The sequence below is a fragment of the Pezoporus occidentalis genome, unplaced genomic scaffold (genome assembly GCF_034315485.1).
Source record: "Pezoporus occidentalis ecotype Australia unplaced genomic scaffold, CSIRO_AGI_Poc_V1 ctg176, whole genome shotgun sequence".
Classification (NCBI taxonomy): Eukaryota; Metazoa; Chordata; class Aves; order Psittaciformes; family Psittacidae; genus Pezoporus; species Pezoporus occidentalis.
Window position 1 is genome coordinate 1,630,255 of NW_026913596.1, and position 23,499 is coordinate 1,653,753.

Genomic DNA, 23,499 nt, shown 5'->3' on the forward strand with positions numbered 1-23,499 from the left:
GGGATGTGGAAAAGGGGGTGGAAAAGGACTATCAAGGTACACAGCGAAATAGATAAATATGCCAAGCTTTTTTCTTATTTTTTTTAAATCAGGCATTTATAAACAAGAAAGCATACATTACTTACATAAAAATAGTTCTAGAATAGTAGAGTAAGTCATAATATTGTCATTAGCAGCAGCATAGGAGAGACCAGGATAACAAAAATGTGCTGAAATGCTATTGGCTATTATAAATGTAAAGATTCATTTTTCTTCAGTTGAAAAAATGTCATTTCTGTGAGTTCTTTTGATTAAAAAAAAACCCAACCCAAAACAAAACAACCAAACCAACAAAAAAACCTCTCTAAAACACGTGGACTGATGGGGGCAGAGGGGAAAGGAACCAATCTTTTGGTAATAAAATACTTTACAGTGAAAACGAGGACAAAGGAAATGCCAATGGTGGAGGAAGGCGAACCCACAGCGGCAGCTTCCAAAAAGGGTTTGTTGTGTTGTTCCTCACAGACAGCAAAGGTTCTTCTCAGTTAAAAACACAACTCGTAAAACAAGACAGCTACCAGGTAAGAAAGAGTTTTGAAAAAGTAAACACCATATACACTTATAATACAACAGTGTAAAATGAAAACAAGTATTTACAGGTTGACTTGACTTTTAACTGTTTCTTTTTTACATTGGCTAGTTCTGTTTGAAAAGCAGAATATTATGTATACGAGTTAGCTGCTCCATAGATATGAATGTTATTGCTGTTGGTTTTTTTTTCCCTTCGTTAAGTCTTCTTTCAGTAATAGAAACAATGAGTAATTAAACTGAATATACAAGTATTAAGTAATATTTTTTTAAGCAGAGGGAGAGTCAACAGCCTGTAGGAAACACCTCTTCTCCCTGTTAACTTCTTAAAGGAAACTAACGAGCAGATGAAAGGCGAAGCTGGGACTTTACAGTTCCGGCCCTCCGGGGCTGGAGTGCACATGGAATGTGGCGGGACCCAGAGTGAGCCCAAGGACAAGCCCAGCCCTTCCCCGCCAGCGGGTGCTCCCTGAAATTACACACACAACTCCCCACCTCCAGCCTGCCCAAGGGGGGGTTGCTGAAGATTCCCACCATCTGACAGCCCGCTTCTGGAAGTTAGTGTCTCTGGGGCTGTCTGCTGAGGATGTGGAAATGAATGGCACGCTCAGGAATTCTGAATTGGAAATCAATTCCGTGTTCAGCAGAAATAAATGGTAAAATGTACTTCAGAAAGACAAAATTCCTGAGGATGGAATTCCTGTCCTTCATGCCTCTCCTGCCAACTAGCTGCTGGTGTGGAACACTTGTTCCCAGTCTTCCTGCACCTTATTTAGGCTTTTGGATTTTAAACCTGAATTTATGCAAGTGTTTTTTATAGAACATTCTCACTCCCAAGGATCAAATGCTATTGAGCATGAACCTCAACCATGGTAAAGTTCATCTGTCAGATCATGGAACTGCTATAATGCTTGGCAAAAGGGCACAACAGGTTTGTAACAATGGTTGTAACTTTAATTTGTAGGCTTCTTTCTTGCCAATCTTAATCATAGACTCATAGAACGGTTTGGGTTGAAAGGACCTTAAAGCTTATCCAGTTCCAAAACCCTGCCACGGGCAGGGACACCTTCCACTGGAGCAGCTTGCTCCAAGTCCCATCCAACCTGGCCTTGAACACTGCCCGGCCCATCTCATGTGAAGCACAGGTGCTGGTGGCTGTTAGGACCATTTACTACTGGACAGATCAGCCCATGCGCTGCTCTGGGTTAAAAATGCAGAATTCATTCATTTAGGAGCTAAAAGCATCATCTGCAGAGCAGACGTTGTGCCAGTGACCGCGTCTGCTTCCTGTGCACTCAGAAAGAGCCACCGTGTCCTGGGCAGCGGGCGAGTGCGCCACTTCCCGGGAAGAGGTGGCTGGAGGCAGGCACGGTGCCAGCTCTTGTTGGGTCACAAGGGGAGAGCAGGTGAAAACCCCAAAGGAACCAAGTGTAAACCGTGAGGGGTCAAAGGTGCTGGGGGGATGTACGTGTCCTCGGTGTAATTTCATACTGTGGCAGTGAAGCAGAGGAGGTGAGTGCTGATCCAGCATCAACTAGAGCTAAAGTTACTCTGTTTCCCTTGAACAAATAAGTGAATAATACAGAGCTGGAAATCATAAGGCTGAGAACATTTTTATGCATACTGCATAACAAAATAAACCCTTTACATAAGACAGTAATAATGCCCATTAATGAATATACTTATGGCAGAGATTTTAATTCCATGCATATGATTTAATATCGCAGAAAAAAACATACAAAGAAAAAAACCAAAACCAACAAAACACATTAAAAAAAAAAAACCTGCTTAAGCATAATCAAAATTCCTTTTGCATTGCACTTTAGAGGAGGAGACCTGCACTAGCCTCAGTCTCCGGCATCCCAAACGCACGAGGGCAGAACCCTGGATCAGCGGACAGTTTCCCGTCATTTACTTGGTGGAACTGTTTCTTGCTCCCAACAGTTTTACATTGTCCCAGTAATTCTACTCCTTTCATATTTCTTCTTTTTTTTTTTTGTACCTAAAACATATATATGAACTTCTTTGTTAATGCTCACAGTTATTATAATGGTTATTATATAATGGTTTCAAGCAAACAGCTCTTGTTTAGGAAAAAAAAAAATCTCTCTAATGTACTGTAAGTAAATAGGATAATTTCAGGATTGGAAGCCGCTTTCTGTCTACTGAGAAATAATCTGTAAGCTTACAGAGTTTGCAGTAATGTCCAAAAGCAAATAAAGATTACTGGAAATAATGGTTCTTTGTTTTGAGTAACTTCTGGGGAGGATGACCCATTGGGGGGGGGCTTTTTTTTAATCTTTTTCCTTTTATTCTGTAAGGTCACCAGAGTGTCAGCGTTGCCTCTAGAAGATGCTGAGAGTTAAAACGAGCTGGAAGGCACATCTGCAGCCCCAGATCAATTTGTTCATGTTCTGCTGATGAGCTCGAGTGTGACAGGTGAGTGTTCAGGGTGAAAAGAACTTTTCTCTTGTTCAGTAAAGCACCAGTGTTCTTTGTTCAGCTCTTCTGGGAGCGTCTCCGCTGCCTCCCGAGCTCAGCAGGACTCAAACCCCGCTGGGGAAGTCATGTGGGCAGGATCCCACCCCGGGGGATGCTCCTGTGGGTGATGGTGCAAGGTGGCAGCTGGTGGAAAACTGGGCTGATGATTCCCACGCCTGCCCAGGGGGGCAGAGCCTGGACTGCTCAGCTTGTAAACTTGAGAAATGTGGAATAAAACGCAGAGTAAGATCCCGACAAAGTGCAGTTTAACGAAAAACCAACTAAAAACTGACCAGCACCCCCCAGCGAGCTGCAGTGCCTGCAGCCTGCACCTGGGCCCTGGGGCTGCGGCTGGGATCCCAGAATTAAAGTAATTTCTCTTTTTAAAAACAAAAAAGTTTTGTTTTTTTCAATGATGTAGGCTTATTCACAGCAGCAAACATGTTTTCTTGTCTGTAGTATCCGATAACGCGATGTTGCACTCCCCTTGCGCACAGAACTCTGGACTGACGGTTCATAGTAAAAAGCAGGTAAATACTGAATTTATGGGAAGATGGTGCAACAAAGGTGAGTTTTCCAGAAAACTGACGTTAAGATTTCAGAATGGCTTCAAAACACGTTCATCTTTTGCTTTATTTCTCAACTGACTTACTTAACGGATTATCCATTTCCTTCTTTCTTTTCCATAAGCTGAAGTGCTCTTGGATGAAGTGAGTCCTTTGAACACACCGAGTAGTGAGGATGTCTTTAGAAACGATGGTGTGATGTCAAACACTGAAGTCTGTAAGGCTGGGCTTGTAAGTATAATGCGTAGTCTTCTCATCCCCCTCCCTCTTTCCAGTCCTGCATCTCCCTTGCTTCTTGTCTTCAGGACAGGAAATGAAGAGAATTCTTTCTAAGTAAGTTAAAAATCAAAGCACTCCGAAATTGTCATATACCCATGACAGGATTAAACTGATGGCTTCCGAGGTGGCTGGAAAACTGCTAATGAAATGGCATCATCACCAGAGGGCTTCTGCATTGAGAACCCCCAAACCTGTAACAAGTCATTAAAAATTGTGCATCGAAGGTTGTTTTTTGTTTTGCTTTGAAAGGTTCATTATAAAAATCTCATTAATTTTTTAATACTAAGTCTGTGTAATGAATTATTTTAAATAGCTTATAAGAAAAGTTTGTTTGTTTTTGAATTCCAAAATGTTCCAACAGGCAATAGGGCAACATAAAACCCCTGCCCCACTTGCCTGCGCTGATTTGAGCTGGACGATGCTGCTTGCTTGGAGTTTGCCAGTAGAAAATTTGCTGTGGACTCAAAAGTATTTTGTTTATAAACACTTTGTGTTTTCTAGGCACAGTAAGATGTTGTGCTATATGGATCGGGGAGAAAAAGAGGCATCATTCAGTGCTTCAGTTAGAGAGAGTAACATTTGCCTTCCAACTAGTACGAATCCATATTCAGAGCCCTGTGTGCCATGACACAAGTACTCACACATGCACTTACACACGTCCCCACGTGTCCTCTCTTACTGTGCAGCTCTGGTGGGCTCGAGGGGTGGGTCAGTTCTCAAGGGCGCTCGCTGTGTTTTCGCTGCTGGGGGGTTGACTGCTTGATTTAGGCCACAGTTGTTCCTGAAGTTCCTTGACTACTTTTTCCAAGTGTTCCCGAGCCTCCCTTTCATGCATCAGGTCAGCACGGAGCTGCTCCCTGTCGGCCTCTGCGTGCTGGAGCTTGACCTGTAGGTCCTCAATCTGCAGAAAAGCACATTAAGAAACATAATAAACTATTTTAGTATTTGAGCTCCAGTGTGGGTTTGTAGACTTTAACACAGACCAGGGCCTTTGCACAAAGGGAGGAGAGCATAAAGCCATGGACTTCCAGACATACCACTGTCAAAGTCAAGGTGAGGAAGGAATTAATTCCCTTTTCCCTACTTCCTTCCGCATGCTGCTGTACAATTATGAAGTGCATCACATGAACCTTCATAAAGGTGGGTGAAAACCAGAACAGTTCAGTGCCTTAATGTGACAAACTCTGGTCGCTACTTACCCATTCCTACTCTTTCTCCAGGCAGAAAGCAACTCAGCTCAGTAATCAATGAGCTGAGTTTGCAAAGGTAAATTTACTTGCAGTTCTTTTACAAGGGTTATTAATATGAGTGACTGGAGACATCCTCAGTTACCCCCGTAAAAGGCCTGAGGTTTCAGCTATAGATTAATATCCAACAACAGCAGCTGCAGTATCCTCTGAGACCCTCAAATGTAAGGAACTGTAAGGAGGTGAGATGGGTGTGGAGGATGTGGAGGGGTGGTGTAGATGGCAAGGGGGTGTGAGCATGGACATGAGGAAGCTGGGATGCAGCACGTCCTCTGAATGAACAGAACCTCTCTGAGCAACAGGGAAAATGCCCATCCTTTCAATGTGTAAGTAAGAAGCTGAATGTTGGAAGGAACGGGGTGGAACAGGCCCTAAGGTGTAGTAACTGCTCAGAAATGGATTTCACCCTTCCCATTCTGTACTTCCTGGTAACTAACCTAAAGCTCCAGGAGAGAAAGGTGTAAAGATGGGAAAAGCGGCTCTGGTTTGAAATACACAGTTTTAGGCCACGAACAGCTAAGATCAGCTGCTACCAAGGACTGCCACTTAACAGGAAAGGAAAGACAGCCATTTGGGGCTAACGCACCATAAAGCCCCCACCTGTCCAGGCTGGGATCTCACTGCCAAGAACACAGAAAGGCCTAAAGCACACTGCTGTGCAGTAGGTATTGGCCATCAAGTACTTTAGCACTTACACATTTACATCCCCAAATCTGTTGTGTTACTTCCTCCCCTGCAGCCTGAAGCTTTTCCTCTCACACTGAGCCTGTCTCGAGAATTGTGGTTTCTGCAAAAATAACCAGAAGTGATGAACCAACTCCAGTGATGAACTCTCCCTGTGCCGCCAAATGCAAGAGGGAAGGGGCTAGAAAGCCTTGCTTTAAAATGTCTTACATGACTCCAGAGCTGAAGTCATATGGATGGACCTCTGTAAGCTTCAGGCTTTGAAGTTACTGGAGGTATTTTTCCACTCAGTTCCATCCAAAAATCTCTGAGGGAGCTGCCAGACAAAGCCCCAGGTCCTGAGGCATTGGTAGTGATGAGATGTTTGCCCCAACGCAGCGTTGGCAGGGCTGTGCTGTGTCCTCAGGCTGCTCTAGAAGGACAAACCTATGGATATTCAGCTTTTTGAGGTGACTGACTTCAGCCTTTCACATCAGGAAGCCTCCTCTACTCCTTCACAGGGAATAGTCCCACATTACCAGCACTTGCTGGTGCCCTGCCGTGGTTGCTGCCGGGTGGAAGCCAGCTTGCCGGTAACGCCCAGCGCGGCACCGCGGCCTGGTTATGTTTAGTCTGGACACCTCTTATCAGCGAGACATCCTGCGAGGGCAGGAGGAAGCCCACATCATTTCCTGCTGCTGCGCCCGCAGAAGCTCTCCCAGCCCTGGCAGAGCACCGCTCCCCTTCCCACGCCCAGCTGCGGGCTGCACCTCTGCCTGTCCCCCTCCCTTAAAGTGACCACAGGAGCTGTTTGCAGCTCATGTGCTGGGTAACAACACACTATAAAGCACGTGTGTGCAACAACACACCTGGTAGAAAAGTTCTTCCACTAAACATGCTCTGGAGGAGTCCCTTTAAGTGTGTATGTAGCAGGTAAGCCTCCAAATATGGCATGTGTGTGTATGTGAATTTAAATTCAGCCAAGCCAAGCCTGCCCATCCTTCAGAACCCACTGCTTGCAAGTGGAACTGAAATCCTGGCCAGCGTTTGTCTGTCTCCGTAAATGGTGATGTCCGACTGACAAACGTGCCCGGTGCTGGGCAGACCTGCAGGCCTGACAGACAAAACACTGCCTTAGGGCTGTGAGCCACCGTGATGGGGGCAAAGACCCTGCACAGGCAGGAGCTGGGCTTGTGTCGCACCAGACACAAGAAGGCCACTGCCATTAGGGAACAGACACCTGAGCTACCCACAGGAAGGGTCAGTTATGGCTGCTAGAATTAGAATACTCCTGGTGTGCAGGTCTTACCTGGGCTGAGTACTTGGCGCGGAGCCTGCCGGCTTCACAGCCCTTGTCACACACCCGGATCTGCCTGGCTTGTTCCAGTTCCCTCTTCAGTCGTATCCGAGACTCATTCGCTTCCTTCATTTTCTTCTCATTCTCAGCTCGCAGACGTTCAATCTCTTTCCTTAAGTTGCGCTTTGCCTCCGTTGCTTCTCTCAGTTTCTCTTTCTTTGCCACCCGTAGGAACTCCAGCTCCTAGAATACAAAAGCCATTCACTTGTGAGCACAAACTGAGTCAGTGCATGGGAACAGAAGTGCGCAGGGAGCGGTCCAGACCCAGTTACCAACTTCTGCTGGTTATGCCCAAGGCAGCTCATGTCTAAACCTCCTTCTGAACTTTACATACACTCTCCTGCTTTAAATCAACATGAGATCCTGCACTCAAGATACTCTGAATTCTTGGGTAATAAAAACCTCTACACTACAGCCACATTTTGCTTTGTCACGCAAAATAGCTGTGACCATCTGTGACTGAATAAAGATGAACTGCAGTTGGAGAGCGCTATGAGCCGCGTGCTCTACGCTTGCTCCAAGTTCCAAACCCACCAACTGCAGTGCCTGCCCTTCAACTGAAGACACTGAAGATGCACAGTGTTGTGATACATGCAGTTTATGAATGCCCGCTGTGTGCAGCAATGCTGTTCCCTACTCACTGAAGGCATTGGGAAGCGGTTCCATTTTACCAAGCTCCGCCCTGCCCCAAATCCACTTAAGGCAAGTATGGGAAAACCAAGGTGCGATCTGTCTAACTCCAGGCAGTTCTGGTTGTGCTCCAGGTGGCTGGTGTGGAGCCTGAGTCCCCTGACAACCCACCGATGGATGGCTCTATCCCAGCATCTGGAAAATCCTGGGCTAAAACCTTCAGCCAAATCAAAACCATGCTTTGCTCTGGAAATTGCCACTCTCACTGTCCACGTTCTTAACAGAAGCTGTTACCTTGAAATCTCAACTCCAAAAGAGAGCCATTAATGGAAGTGATAATGATAAAGAACCTAAAGCTACACTGGCAGAAAGTCCTGAGCTGATAATGCTGTTGTTGAAAGGCCTCCCAAGCCCAGAAGGGTCCCAGAGTGCACCAAAGTCTGTCTCCCAGATGGTTAAATTAGTGCAGTTTTTCCCCAGAAGCAGCATTTCCGGTGTCAGAGTCACCCCTCGCAGCATCGCTCCCTTCAGCGGACGCTGCACTGGGGTCATGGGAAACTCACTCCTTCCCTGTCTCACTTCCCCAGGCGGCTGCAGCCGCTCAGCCCTGCCCCGCTCTGGACACGCTGCCGTGCCTGGCACTGCTCCCCCCCACTCCAACAGGCTTTTAAGGCCTCAGCACTCAGCTCTTCATCAACCACCACCTGTAACTCCTGCTTCACTTTAAGTACACACTGCATTGAGGTCAGATATTTAAAAATCAGCTTTAAATATATATTACTTACAAGTCTTTCATATGATCCCAGACTGGTTTGGGTTGGAAAGGACCTTAAAGCTCAACCAGTTCCAACCCCTTGCCATAGGCAGGAACACCTTCCCACCAGAGCAGGTTGCTCCAAGCCCCATTCAACCTGGCTCTGAAGACTTACCTATTTACTTAACCCAACCTCCAAAACCCTGGTAGTAGGTTCAGGGTTTCTAGTTCACTGCAATGAGAACGAACTGATCTGCGCTGGGCTCAAAGATTCTTTCAGTGATGGAAAGATGTTGGTTTTGGTCCCTCGGGATGAGAGCCCAGGGCAAGAACAGGTGGCGAGCTGAAAAATGCTGGAATGGTTCCTGAAGACTTGGGTTTCCCGGCTGGGTTTACAGCAGTGCCCCAGTAAAGGCTGTTGCTACTTGGGAAAAATGAGCCCATTCTTTTTCACATGAGCCTGCCTAATGTTCCTACCTGGAAGGGGCCTTGCAGGCAGTAGCAAGGGAAAGCAATTTTTCACCCTTACCTGATGCAGACTGCGTTTGGCTTGCAAGGCCGCGTTCAGCTTCTCTTCCTGCTTCACTCTCATTTTAACAACTTCATGGAGGAATTTTTCTTTGGCTTCTTTTGTATCCAGGCCACTGTCCAGGGCCTGCCTTAGGTGCTCCAGCTCTGCTTCCAGCCCGCTGCTGTGAGAGTCAGAATGTGTTGGAACCTCATACGAGCTGCTGACTGTCACCGGGGCCTGCATCCCAGGGGAGCTCATGTCCTTCGCAGAGCTGGATGAGGTGAAGGACGGGGAGGAGAGCGACGATAAGGAGGAGGTGACTGAAAATGAGAAACATCCAAAATTAATACAGAAACATCCAATATAACTCACAATATGCTGCGTCCCTGTCATACAGAGGAGACATTCGATATTCAATGACAAAAAAGGGAAGAAAGAAAATACCTGTTCTAAACTTTGATACTTGAAATGCGATGAAAATCAATTTGCTTGAGTTGTGACTTTGGAATTTATGTCACAATTTATGTCACGGTTTTTTCTCCATGGGTGTGAAGAAACAGATTTCTTCAGGGTTCCTACAGGGTCCTGCTGTTTTCGGTGGGTAAATGTCACCTCTTTGCATGCACCACCTGCCCTGAGCAAGGACTGGACCTGCTGAGGCCAGCAGCACAATTATCTGACACCCGCATCCTCTTGCCAGAGCCTGCTGTGGGCACACTGTTTAAGAACCTTCTGGCTCCTCCTCTACATGCTCAGCCCCATGGATGTGGTACTGACACCGTGACCATGTTCTTTGTCTGATACAAAACTCTGCTCTGGAATTTTTGTGTGCTACTGGTGTGTATCCCACAAAGAGCTCTGACAGAAGCCTCTTGACCAGACATCAACCCATGGGGTTTATGTGAACACCACACACATTTTGTCCTTTGCACAACACTGACCTGCTTTAATACAATACTCCAGGTCAGTGGACACCTGTGGTTCAAAAATCACAGAATCATTAGGGTTGGAAGCGACCTCTGGAGATCATCTAGTCCGTGATGTCCTTCATCTCCCAGGAAAAGACCCCCCAGCTTCTGTTCTTGGTTTTCAGTATTAGTTGAGATTGCATTATTACATCTCATTGAGACTGAGCTTCCAAAATTGTGTTTGAACACAACAGAGGTTGAACAGCTAAGCTCTGTGTATTGCTGAGGAAGACCCAGCAGACACAAAGCACAACGGGCCGGAGCACTTCTGCTGCAAAGGTGTCCCTGCCCATGGCAGGGGGGTGGAACTGGATGAGCTTTAAGGCCCCTTCAACCCAAACCATTCTGGGATCCTATGAAGATCCAGGCACATGGAACGGTCACTCACATTCTTCCCTGGTTTCTACTTCAATTTCTGCTTCTGATTCCTTGTCCTCCTCAGGGGCAGGGGCCGGGGCTGCCGTGGTGGCTGCTGCCTCAGGCAGGGCTGTGCTGTCGGCTGCAGGCCTCCTCCTGCGCGCCGGGGCCGTGCTGCCAGGCTCGGTGCTGCGTGACACGGCCGTGGCGCAGGGCGCGTTGCTCACCACCTTCTGCTGCGCCGGGGGTGCAAGCGCCACATTGGGGGCCACGGCATTCTCAAAGCTCTTGTAGGAGTAGAAACTGGTTTAGAAGGGGAGGCAAAAGGAAACAGTCATTCTGGTGGTCATCTCAGACAGTTAAAGCCTATGTCCTTGGCTTTAAACGCTTCCCAATCGACGTGTTAACACCAAAACTGGACTGGCAGCAAAGTTCCATTGACTGACACCACCTCAGACTCTGCCTGTGTTTGCTTAGTGCTTTGCACTCAAACATGGAGGTGACTTCTCCAGCTCATCGTGTTTATAAATTCTTAGAAGCAGCCTTCACTGCAGGCTCCTATGGCATGTACACCCAACAAAACCTATTCAGTGAATGCACAGAATCTCAGTACTTTTGTTCCTCTTCTGTGAATTAACTCTGCAGCTGCAAATGCTCTTTAATCCCATGCAAGAGCGGTAACCGGCTGAGCTGCAAAGCCACCAGCTACCAGGGCAAGGGAACAAACACACAACTGCCATCAAATAAATCCCCCTGGCTGCCAGCCCAGGCCTTCCTTCAGGTCCCACTTCCTTACCTGTCCCGGATCAAGGCGGGAAGGTGGGTTGAGAGATCCTTCTCGTTTGCTGACACAGCTGGGGACCAGGGCCGGAAAGCCGAGAGCCGCTGGCGGGGATGGACACAGCCGATGCTCTGGGAAGGGGAGGAAAGGAAAATCAGTGAATATGAACAGTCTTTTAAAACTCTAACCCACAATGGAGCAGTCGCCCTGCTTCTCAGCACACTCTTGTTACTTCTACAGCTTCTCCCGACTGGCTAGGACCTGCATAGTAGATCCACTGGAAGAGGTTATCTGCACCAGGGTGAAACCTGTCAGGTTTTTCTCTGCTACTAAGCTACATGAAGTTTGCAGGGACCACAAAAGACTCCTGAATCTTGAGGATTCTTGGACCTCAAAGGCACGAAGGAATTGCTTCCTTCATGGTCACAATCAAGGTCACAATCAAGGAAGATGGTGAGGAAACTTGGAAGACTGAATAGCAGAGTGTTTACTACGAAAAGGACAGAAAGGTTATGAATTTAGAAAAGCTGGGCAAGTTCTTGCTCTCCTGGTTTCAGTGAAGCGATGCTCTGTGCTCATTTGATCTCTCTCGATTACAAAATATTCAGTAATCACCTTATTAGATGAGCTGGATAAGGACCGTAACCAACTGGACTGTTTTTCCTTCTCAGTAGAAGCTGGAGATTGGGAAGCAGAGTCATCTATTTTGGGCTTTTTGGAAGCAGGAGGATCTGAGGAGACCTGAAACAAAGGCAGGAAAAATCAAAGTCAGAATTACTCATTTTGCAATCAGCTTAGAAACAAGTTATGGGGCAAAAGCAAATTGTGTATTTAGAAGAAACACTGAGTTTTTTTTCTGCTTTTTAAATATGAGGCCAAGCAAAGGGGTAAAAACAAGGGACAGACACAAATTATGACATAAGGTGGCTTCACTCCTTCGTTTAAAGTACTCTGATGAAGTGTGGAAGGTGCAGCAGTGATGGGAAGTCAGGTAAGTGAGACATTCACACTGTGCTGCAGAGAACTATCAGCCTCTTCTCATTTCTGTAAGCAGAAAGGTGAGGTTTAACGCGGCTGCTGAGCTGGAAAGATTATTTTAAAGAGAACAGAGCAGACTTTGTTATTCTGTTTGCAGTGGTTGTTATGCCGATGACTTCACTGCCCTGCAGCTGCAGTGGATTCTGGGGGTGCTGCCAAGAGCTGCTTTGCCTTTTCCACAAGTGGCTCAGCCTGACCCATAAATCATCCTCAAGCATAAGAAAGCCTTTGGCAAACAACTCCCCTCCTTCAACACGGCGGAGGAATAAAATTCCTACAGTCCCAGCGTGGCTTGCAAAAAAATTGGTAACTACTGGTTTAACTGGGGCGCGGGGGATGCCAGCGGGAAGCCCTGCCAGGACAAACACGGGGAGGGAGAAGGTTCTGGACCTTACACTGCCTCATGACTAGAAATAATAAGAGAAACATCCACCTCTGTTCACAGCCGCTTGCTTTCTTCTCTCCCTTTTTGCGGTTCCAAACTCTACCTTCCTGCTGCTTGGAAGTGCTCATATTTGTATTAAGCTTTTTCATCCTTACATCTCACTGTGATTTTTGAGGGCAAACAAGTATTTATACAGGTGGGTCTGTAAGACCCAGGCATGGCAACGTTCCGAGATCCCGATGTGCTTCAAATCCAGGTCTATTTGCCAGCGAAGGAGAGGATTTTATTTGCCAATGTGTTGTGTCTGAAAATCAGTCCCCTTCAAGGCATCTTAAATTGGGAATGTAAGAGATTGCTTCTCCAAATGACTATTCACTGCTACAAACCGCCATCTACGTGACCTTACCTGGAGAGCGCATGAAGGACTGGAACCAGAACTGTTCCAATGCACTTCTCCAGACTCCCAACTGACTTCCAGCAGACCCAGCAGCTGTGTAAGCAGAGCAACGCCATCCCTTCTGCACACCTCCATTAGGAGAAATCACGGGCTCAGCCAATGCCAAATGCTAGCTTCAATGGACTTGCAGAGGATTCTTTCGGCACAGCTTCGGGCTCCCCTAGGGCTGGCTCAGGAAAGGGCTATGGCACAGTCCCTCCCATCTAACTTGCCTCAGAAAAGGCATTTCTAGACTCTTTTAGTAGGACAATGCATTGGAAAAGATTTGGTTTTGCTTTCAGAGATGCTGCCTGTGCAGAATTAGTGACAGCATTTGAAAGGTATTTGGCAAGTGACTACTGATCCCAGCCCTCTCCGCTGGGGATGTGAGCTGTGTGGGGAGGGGGGCAGAAGGAGGGCGGGGAGGAAGGGGGGCTTGGAATGGAAAAGGCAACAGGTGGCAAGGCTCAGCACAGAAATGGCGTCCCGCGAGCGGCAGCGCTGGGACACAGCCCTGGGCACGGGGGGAACAGCAGTGCCCGCTCACGGGCAGGCTCCAGGGGAGCAGTGCCACAGAGGAGCCTCACTGCGTCTTTAAATGGATCAGGGCCCAGCTTTCCCCACTGTCCCCCCTTCTCTCCCTTTAGATCAAGGCTGGCACCAACCATCAGGAGGGCTCTGAGCACATTTCGGGAGACCTGGGAAGTGATGCTTAACCTGTGTGAGGAGGCAGTACCGATCTGGGAACATGAGCTGGCTGCTGGGAAAAAAGAGAAGTAAACAAGGTGTGTGCATGGGGGAACGATGGGTTTGCCTCCTCACGCTGAGATGGAAACAGGGAGAGAAAAGTGAGGTGTGCAGATTGTTCTGGTTTTCAGCCATCTCCCACTGCAGGACTCTGTTCCTCACAGACCAGCGCTGCCTGAAGGGATGAAGCACTTCAGCTGTGCTCCAGAAAGCACCCCTGCCAGTAGCACTTCTGAGCTGCTGTGATGGCGCTGCTGACTTTCCCTCCATCCACTGTCCCTTTTTGTTTACACACATCATCTCCTGGTTATTCTGGTTTTAAAGCCTGTCCCAGTACAGTATTTAGGTTCTGTTTTAACTATGTGAGAACATAACAGTTCTAGCAGCATCCCACCTGGTCTAGGAAACACCAAGGCACTATGTGTTGCTGTTAGTCAAGAAATGGAGGTTCATCTCCAAAACTCATGGAACAGGAGGCTCCTGATGACAACCTGTAATCATTTGGTTAAATATTTGCTCGTCTATATTTCTATCTATGTGAACATGTCACTGAAAACACTTTTGCCCCCTCCCTCTGCAGAAACACTGTGGCTGTCAAGAACTAAACAAAAAATCCCCCCATACATAACCAAAGCAGGTCTCTTGCTTTGTGTAGTCTTCCAATACTGGAAGAGGCAGAAGCAGAGCTGCTCCCAACTATAGGAAGACACCCAGATGCGGAACAAGACTAGACACTGAACACAAAATCTTCTCTTCACATGACTCATGGATTACATCCCACTCTAGGACAGATTCCAGGTAACAGCATACCTCACTCTGACACTTCCAACCCAGCCACAGCAGCCAGCAAACCCTGGTATTGGCTCAAATCTGAGGAGTTTATTTCATTTCCTCTCTTTGCCAAATAATGGAACACATAAAGTTGCAAAAGAAAGACTGAAAATCTGATGTAACTTCTTTGCCTTCCTCAGCAGTGACTTACGAAGAACTGGAGCCCAACCCCTAGAAGGCTGGAATAAGTATTTCTTCATTTCCTATTAATTTTTCCTTCCATTAGAGGCAACTTAATGATTTGTTGTCAAATGGGCTTTGCACTGGCCAAAGCATAAACACACCTTGTTAATACACATCTAATCCAGTCCACAGATGTAAGAAGTTTCATGATAAAAAGTGGACCCAGAAATGCGTCTATTTAAGCTTTGGACTCTTGTTTTCTGAAACTCCTGATTTTTGAGGAAATGCAGATACAGAGGGATTTATAAAGTTACTAAGAAAAGATTTCAGAAGTACATCCCAAAGGGAAATCTGGGCATATGAACTTGCAGTCAGCCATTTTAAGGCAAACTGAAATCAAGAAGCCCAATCCGGCCTTTAGCCAGCCTGGGCCACATTTGAGATTTCAGAGCATGTTTTCCATTTCAATTATGTCACAGTCACCAACCATGAGACCAGGAGAAGGAATTTCTGACCCTCTCCTCAAGAAGACAAGTGCTCCTTCCCCACTGCTCTGCACTGTCTGCAGGCAGCTGCACACCAGGGCAACCTGAATGCTACTTCTTGTTGTGACACAGAATGGAAAATGAACCTAGAAGAGAGTCTTGAATGTCAAGATTTGGGAGTGCTCAGGGACACAATTCCTACCACCTTGGAAATGTGGATGTCATCCCAGCAGCAGTCACGACATCCTATGTCGTGGCATCTTTAGGAATGAAAGACTTATTGTCCCCCAAAGCTATAGAGCTATCCCAATGCACAGAAATGTGTATTTCAGTCGTTTAAAAGATTAATTGGGAAAATACTGTGATGCTTAAAATACTGTGAGGCTTAAGATATCATATCCCTAACTCAGGCATAAATCACATCTCCACTGAAAACTTCACAGGTAGAAAAGCATGTACAGCCAGAGCAGGCAAAATGAACAGAAAAGGGCTGTAAGTCTATAAATATCGTAGTCTCATTTGTTCAGGCCATTGCTCCTGCTGCTGGTCCATGCAGAGCTGAGAGCAGTTACACCCTGAGGAAGGGAGGGGCTTCCTGTCTCAGCTGATACTCCTTTGGGTGTGAAAATTAAGCAGCTTTCTCATTAGAGGCACAAACCACAAGACCAGACTCCAGTCTGATATAAGCAAGGAGAAACCCCAGAGAGAGACTGCTTGGGTTCAAAATGTGTCAGACATCAAGAGATAAATACACACTGAAACAGCAAAAGGCTGACAGTGAGCACATCATACAGCTCACATCAACTGTGCTGCAGTGGGACTGAACCGCCATCTCCACTGAGCTGGACAAGGCTCCAGGAAGACCTTGGTCTTCCAGTACCTAAAGGGGCTGACAGGAAAGCTGGAGAGGGACTTTGGACAAGGGCCTGTAGGGACAGGCCAAGGGGAATGGCTTTAACCTGCCAGCGGGGAGACTGAGATGAGCTCTTAGGCAGAAGCTCTTCCCTGTGAGGGTGCTGAGGCGCTGGCACAGGGTGCCCAGAGAAGCTGTGGCTGCCCCATCCCTGGCAGTGTTCAAGGCCAGGTTGGACACAGGGTTGGAGCAAGCTGCTCTAGTGGAAGGGGTCCCTCCCCATGGCAGGGGTTAGAGCTTTAGGGTCCCTTCAACCCAAACCAGTCTGGGATTCTGTGATTGATTCTATGGTTATTTAATACATTTTTCCTGTTAAAATCTGTCATCTGACCATCTCAGCTCATATTTACTCCAAGGGAATCTGGAATGTGGCGAACACCTAAACCAGTAACTGTCCTACGGAGAGGGTAAAGGTGCAAGACCCAAGGAGCGATGAAAAACATCTGCACCACAGGCCATGGAGACACTGAGACTAGCCAAACACCTATTCTCAATGAAACTTTCCTTCTTAGGTAAACTGCAGAGGAAAGATGATTTTGTAGAGGCCACAGGGTGGAACACAAACAGAAAAGAGCTTGTGACTCTGATCCTAAGCAAATCATTTCCACTACCCTCCCCTGGGAAACTGACGCTAATTCTGTTCTACCTTAAAAGATGTATCGAGACTAAAACCCTGTGACACTACACATACAATAGTAAAAATGCTACACAAGCATCTGAAGATTTTCACCTATTCCCACGTACCTTTCCAGGCAACTGCTCTGTGTTCAGCTACAGGATCCCCAAATGAAGCATGTGAGCATGCTGTTGGTGCTGCTGCTGTTCACCATCACTGGACAAAGCTTTTAGTACTTATTACTGCTGTTACCTGCACAACTGGTCAATAAAATAAAGTATGAGAAGCTCTGAAAGCATCTTTCTACAGGAACTGGTGGCTTTTCTTACTCAGGGATGAAAAGCAAATCTAAGCAACCACCCCAGTCTCTGTATCTCATGCTACTAGTAATGCCTGAAGAGCCCTAGGAGTCTCCAGAAAATACCTTCATAGACTTTTGCTAAGGTCAGAGTACATGAGTTCTAGTTAAAGTCAAACGAAACGCTGCACAGTGAGAGGTATCTGCAATGTGGGGAAAAGGGAAGGCCCTTTCCTGGCATCCTTCAAGCCTTCACAGGCACATCAACTGATTCCTAGAACACGTGCTTCCTAAAGGCCTCCTGTACTGTCCAGGAATGATGAATAAGGTATTGAGGGCTTTATAAGGACTGCACTTCCACGTGGATTAAAAACATAAATATATTCAGGTACAGATTGAAAGCTCTCAAGGGTTGTCTCGATAATAAAAAAAAAAGCTAAAAATAATGCTGCTCTACAGAGCTGTAAGAAAATTTACTGCTTGTCTACTGTATCTATTTAAAAGAGAAAAAACCTACCACATTGCAGTGTCAGTTCTGGGGAGTGCATGCAGCATTTGGTTTACTTTTCTTCTTTACAATTTTGGTTTCGTTGGGCAGGAGTCCAGACTTTCCATCTTCCCATTTTTCACTGCTCTGGTGCAAGCAGAAGCACTCATTTTACCCTGTAATTTTGGGATGTGTGATTACGGGAAGTATTTGCTTTCTATTCCTGCCTTCACAGCACACATGCTGGCTGCCAGTGTGGCCCCCAAGTCTGACCTGTGCGGAATCTTCACAAACCACAGTGGAGAGCGCTTGGGAGACCATGGGCATGAGAAGGAACTGTGGAAAATAAACCTCATGGGAATCACCTGCTCTCCCTTCCTCTGAATGAGCCCACAAGGACTCACTTTGTCTCTTCCTGGATCTCCTGGTTGTGTGAAGGCCCCAGTTTACTTCACTGATAGCAGTGTAAATGCAACTTCCCAGCTGGTCTAAGAGAATTCCATTTAAAGAAGCAATGTTTTAGTCATATGGTAGCATAGGAAGTTCACCTTAAGAAATTGGGAACTGAGTTTTATCTCACACCTGTGCAAAATTCTTTAATTTCTATGGAATCACATCAGAAGTTTACAACAGAAGCAGTGAAAAGGGAGAGGATTCTTTTAATTCAGACATGATCTGAGTTTAAAGCATATTGCTACAGAATACCCTTTGATGAGTTCATTTTGTGAAGGCAAATCCAGATTATTTTCTAGCACACTCTACATAGCCCCTGGTGTAAGTCATCATCCATCTCCAAAGCTTCTTGGCTAGCATAAACCAAAGAAAAGAAAATGGTTTTCTCTCCTGTCTCAACATTTCTTTTCTTTTATTCTTTTAGTACAAAAATTCAGCCAGATTATTTGGCCATCTGATGACTGCACTTAGCCAAAGCTTGTGCTACATGGAAAGCTGCACTGAGATAAAACTGGCTGTTTAATTCCTGATCTCAACAGTTACTCTTTATATCAGTGCTCTTGTAAATCTATCATATAAAATTACTCTTTGATATAGATCTCATCCTATAAATCCTTAAGTCTCAAAATCTTCCTCAAAACTAAGACTTTAATAGACATTCTTCTAGTCTTAAAATCCTACAAATCTTTAGTAGCTGCTCAACAAAATCAGTATTTCCCACTCAAAGGGATCCTGCTTCTCTGATTCTTCCAGCTGAAATCCCTCTGCTCCAGGAAACCAGAGGCAGCACAAACCCACCCCGGTGTGACAGGGACTGATGGATGGGAAAACTGAAATAGCCAGAAACAAAGTCAGAAAAGGCAAAAAAAAAGGAGAAAGAAGTGTTCAAGGCCAGGTTGGACACAGGGGCTTGGAGCAAGCTGCTCTAGTGGAAGGTGTCCCTGCCCATGGCAGGGTGCTGGGGCTGGAGGAGCTTGCTTTAAGGTTCTTTCCAACCCAAACCATTCTAGGATTATTTGTTATATGATGTACTTGTGTTTTGGCTCTTCGCTGATGAACTGGAAGCCTCTTTTCCATTGGCCAGGAGTCTGTTTTGCCCTTCCAGTGGAAACTAAAAGTTACAGCTTGAAAAGAATTCCCTGCCCTGTGGTTTAAAACAAAACAAAACAAGTTCAACTCACACTTCCCCCTGTAGAGCCAGTGATCAAGACCAGTATAAACCAGGTCAAGTTTCAAATGTTACATAAAAGAACAAGTATTCCCCTTGTGACTTCCACTAACACTGGCTCTCCAGCAGGCATTGTGTTCTTCCCCAGGTACCAACTAATGCACAATGAACTCCAGCACACAGACACCTTATGAAGCCAGGAAAAGGGAGAGGGGGCCCAAACTCATGGAACACAGACGGGCTTTTGCCAAACCCTCCTTAGGCAGCTGGGCAAGCAGCTCCAGGCTCCACACTGCCTGGGGCTGTGCCCTTCCCCAGCTCCTCTTGTGCCTGCAGAGCTCCCTGGATCACAGGATTCAACACTGATGCAAGTAACAAGCTACCAGGCACTCTACCTGTTCTTTTTCATTACAAGGACAGGTGCTTGCCAACAGAGACCTCTTTGCTCTTCAGAACATCTTCCTCTTGGGTATATCTTACTTTCACCTCTCTTACTTGGGCATCTTTCCTAAACACAAGCCGCACTCACAGGTTTCATGACTCAGGGTGACACGCTATTTTGCCACTGCACGCACTTACTGCTAGAACGTGTTTTCCCAGCACATCTACTTGGATTTTCCCAGACAACCCCTACAACTGTGCACATCTGACACCACAACACCTCCAGAGCAGTTAACAGCAGCAATGATGAGCTCTCAGGATGAGATGTCAATACACTGATCATGGATTAATATTTGCAAGTCATACTGAAGTTAAAAGTGTAACAGAAACCCCCTAGTACCAGTGAAGGCCTCAGTTATCTATCCTTGATCAAAAGAAAACTACATTTTTGGCTGAAGGAGAAGAGTTGTAACCATATAGTTAAGGACATTTTAGATGCCAATAATTTTAAGTAAGATACCGGAAAAATTTAATATCATTAAAAGGAACTTGTTTTCCTTCCTATCTTTTCAGTCAAGGCAGTCTTACCCTTTCTGTAAGAACACACTTTTTGAGGAGTAACTTCTCACCATCCATATATAGAAGCCAGGAAAAACCTTAATTCTGTGCTTACAAAATGTTTGGAAAGCTCCAGACAGGCAGATGCTTCCTTAAGCACCCGACAACTAACGTGCTCTACAATTCTAAGAAAGCCACAAGAAGCTCATCTACTTTAAGTAACAGTTATTACTTCTGAAACCTCCCTAGAGCTCCAAGGATAAAGGCAGACGACCAATTACAGCCTTCGACTCTCAAAGCTTATTTTTCTGCCTTTAGAAACAAGCATCACATGTTCCTTCCACCAGATGCTGAGTTAAGGGGGGTGGGTGGAGGTGGTTTAAGAGAGGAGGGAGGAGGAGGAACAGAGAGGAGAAGGCCCTTTGGTTTACTCTTTCAAGCAAACCCATGCAGCAAATCAGCCCTTCTCTGTCAGAAAGGGCTTGCTTTGGAAGAACCTTTTACATTCCAGTGAGTGCCTTGTCTAAATACAACTAATTTTAGCTAGGACATTTACCATGCAGGAGTCATGCACTTGGAAAAGAGTTTCTGTCCTTCAGAAGGGCTGCTAACAGTGGGAAAAGAAACATGTGCAACAGTTACCAAAAAAAAGATTCAAACCACTGAGCAAAATATTACCCCCTACACCACGACGATCAACATGGCCATCAGTACCACAGAGGCCTTTAACAAGCTGTCTCAATTAATAGACCACATTTTGACAAAAAAAAAAACCTGTGTGTGTTTTCTTTTTTCCCCAGTGTAAACTCACCTTTTGACTTCAGGTCAGAGATCTAAGAGGAAATGTCCACAGAATGCATGCGAGTATGTAGAGATACACAACACGTTTCCAAAAAGGTATTTTGTATAACATCAAATGAAGCAGCAAAAGATAAAGGGAAAATGGAAGGGGGATGGGATGGACAGGAGGGGGAAATCTGGGACACTACAAGGAACTTTCAGTTCTTGTGTAACCTGATGGATTTGAGGACTTCGGGGGGAGAACTGGCTATAAGCAATGTTACAGCACAGTGTGACCGCACAGCCACATGGGTTGTGTCTGCTACAACGCTATTAATAGGAGAGAAGATTAGAGAGGTTTGACTATATACAGGCTACATCTCCCAGTGTAATTCCTGCTTTCTCTTCCTGCTCCACTTCTCATTGCCACAGGCTCCTGGGGGGAGTGGGGGGGTGTGGTTGTGAGTCAGAATGCCAAGAGCACCCCAAAAGGACCCATTGGAGACTACTGAGTAACTCCCTTGGGCTATCTGCTGGCCCCAACTCATCCTTCCTATCTGACAAAGCATGCAAACTTTTGTTGACATCTATTCAAATTAATAGGCTTTAAACACAGAGTTAACTTTTAGTATTTAAGTGAATGGCAGAATTGAGGCCTCATTTGCTGGTGTATATATAATGAGTTATGTTTGCTCTGCCTAAATAATAACTACGAACACCCACTGGGCATGACATGTACTGGTTTTTTTGCTCTCACTTCTCACTTTCTTGTTACAATGTGAGTTCTATTCCACATTCCCATTTGGCATGTGTAATGTGCCTGACCCCTATAAAGACGGTCAAATAAATATCTGGTGACCTCACAAGTATGAAAATAAGCTTATTTGAAAGAAAAAGTATATCTTCAGGGGGTTTGGCAGTAACTTTCAATTATTTTTAATTGCCTGGAAAATTAAAGTAAGAAAATAGTGTGGTATAAATGTTGGGGCACATTATTAAGCCGTTTTCATAATATCTCAGCCGTAAGCTTAATAGACAAAAAGGTTTTTTTTAAGCCTCGGTCATCTGTTTGACATGAATGGTCTGCCTGTTCCCATACTTCCTCAAGGGGTAACTGAACTGAAATATTCCATGATAGAAACCAGATTCCATTTGACCTGGTAGGCAATGAGAACTCCACAGAACCTTCACAATTTGGGTTTAATTACAAACCACCACAGAGTCTGGACTGCAGCCTGAGATCAGAAATACAAAGAAAGGGGTTGAGGGAAAGTTTGGAGCTATAAACGCCAACTTTCCTGCTCCCACTTTCCTTTCCTTAAACCATGGGATGGATTTTGCTCTTATTGTCAACACAACTGACTTACAAACTGCAAAGCAAGCAAGATTTCCAAGGTAGCAGTCTGAGTCTGCCCTTCTTGTGGAATTACACTATCACACACTGACCTGCATTAACACATCAGGGAACCAACACAGAACTGAAATTCAGCTCTGGTATTGTGATGGCTCCAAAGTGTCGTATTGTATTTTCTTCCTTTATCTGAAACCTTGAAGCCTCAAAACCAGTTGTGAGTTGAACTTTTCCCATGCAGCCTGTAATGCAGTGATTGAAACACACAAGACTTTGAGAAGTACTGTATGCTAAAAACCATCATGAGCAGCCTGGCCAAAATGAAGTAGCAAGACCTTACCTAAGCACAGGTTTGCTGCCTTCCAGAAACCTGGACAGACAAAGCCATGGTTCAGAAGTTACTGTTATAAGGTGGCATTAAGGGAACAAGGACAAGATGGGTTTGGTGGAGTGATGACTCCAGACAGAGTAGATTTGGTGTCCCCAAGGGAAAAAATAACAACCTGCTGGGATGAAAGCGCAGTACTGTAACTGCAGGGGGAAGTTACATTTCACCTAAAGAAACACTACTGAGGTTGAGAAAGTAAAAGGTATCTCGAGAAGACCCTTGCCAGCCAACAATGGGAACAAAAATTATCACCTTTAGGTGATACAGAACTAAACTCACCTGGTGCAACAGCCAAAAGCTTCAAAGGCCTTGAACACATTAAGGCAAAAATCCTTTACACTCATCCAAGCTCTCCCATACATGTGGCTTGAGGAATGTATTCCAAGAAATTTGGGCAGGTTCTCCCAGCCACGACAGCAAGACTTTTGCTGAGGTGGGAAAAGAACTGAAGTGCGATGCGAATTCACCACCTCTGCTAAACTCTCCTTCAACAAACTTGCAACCCTGTCCTCAGCAAGGCCAAGTTTAGACAACTGCCATAAGAGAGGCTGAGCCTCTATTGTATAGAAATAGGACTGTGCCAGTGGAACAGGAAGTGGAGGTAAAGCCACACATTTTAGGAGGAGGAAGGAAAAATTATCTGAAATGCCCAATAGAAACCCAAACCTTTATTAAAGAACACAGATGAACTCTGCGGCAGAGGAGTTTACCATTGCAAATGCTGCTACTGCAGTGGGAGGGGGGAGCTGCAGGAATCCCGGGAAGTGCTGCCTGGCTCAGCTGTTGGTGGTAGCAGCTGTCACAAAATCCTCATTGGAGGGAACAAGCCAGGAGGTCATGGGAGTCATGATTATTTGGAATGATGCAGGCAAACAATAGGCTGGGGCCCTCAGTCTCCTT

At 45.8% G+C, this 23,499-nt stretch overlaps 1 protein-coding gene across 1 annotated transcript in view; it reads right to left on the bottom strand.

Annotated features, from left to right (window-relative positions):
* Positions 1 to 2,161: 2,161 nt before the first annotated feature.
* The window catches only part of SKI (SKI proto-oncogene), a 98,743-nt gene continuing 77,405 nt past the window's right edge, over positions 2,162 to 23,499 (bottom strand). Inside the window, exons 2-7 of the mRNA XM_062614602.1 lie at positions 11,777 to 11,902; positions 11,177 to 11,292; positions 10,412 to 10,683; positions 9,074 to 9,375; positions 7,113 to 7,343; positions 2,162 to 4,794 (exon numbers count right to left, since the gene is read on the bottom strand). Coding sequence (XP_062470586.1) covers positions 4,603 to 4,794; positions 7,113 to 7,343; positions 9,074 to 9,375; positions 10,412 to 10,683; positions 11,177 to 11,292; positions 11,777 to 11,902 — 1,239 coding nt within the window. The 3' untranslated portion in view covers positions 2,162 to 4,602. The remainder of the gene's footprint in view (positions 4,795 to 7,112; positions 7,344 to 9,073; positions 9,376 to 10,411; positions 10,684 to 11,176; positions 11,293 to 11,776; positions 11,903 to 23,499) is intronic.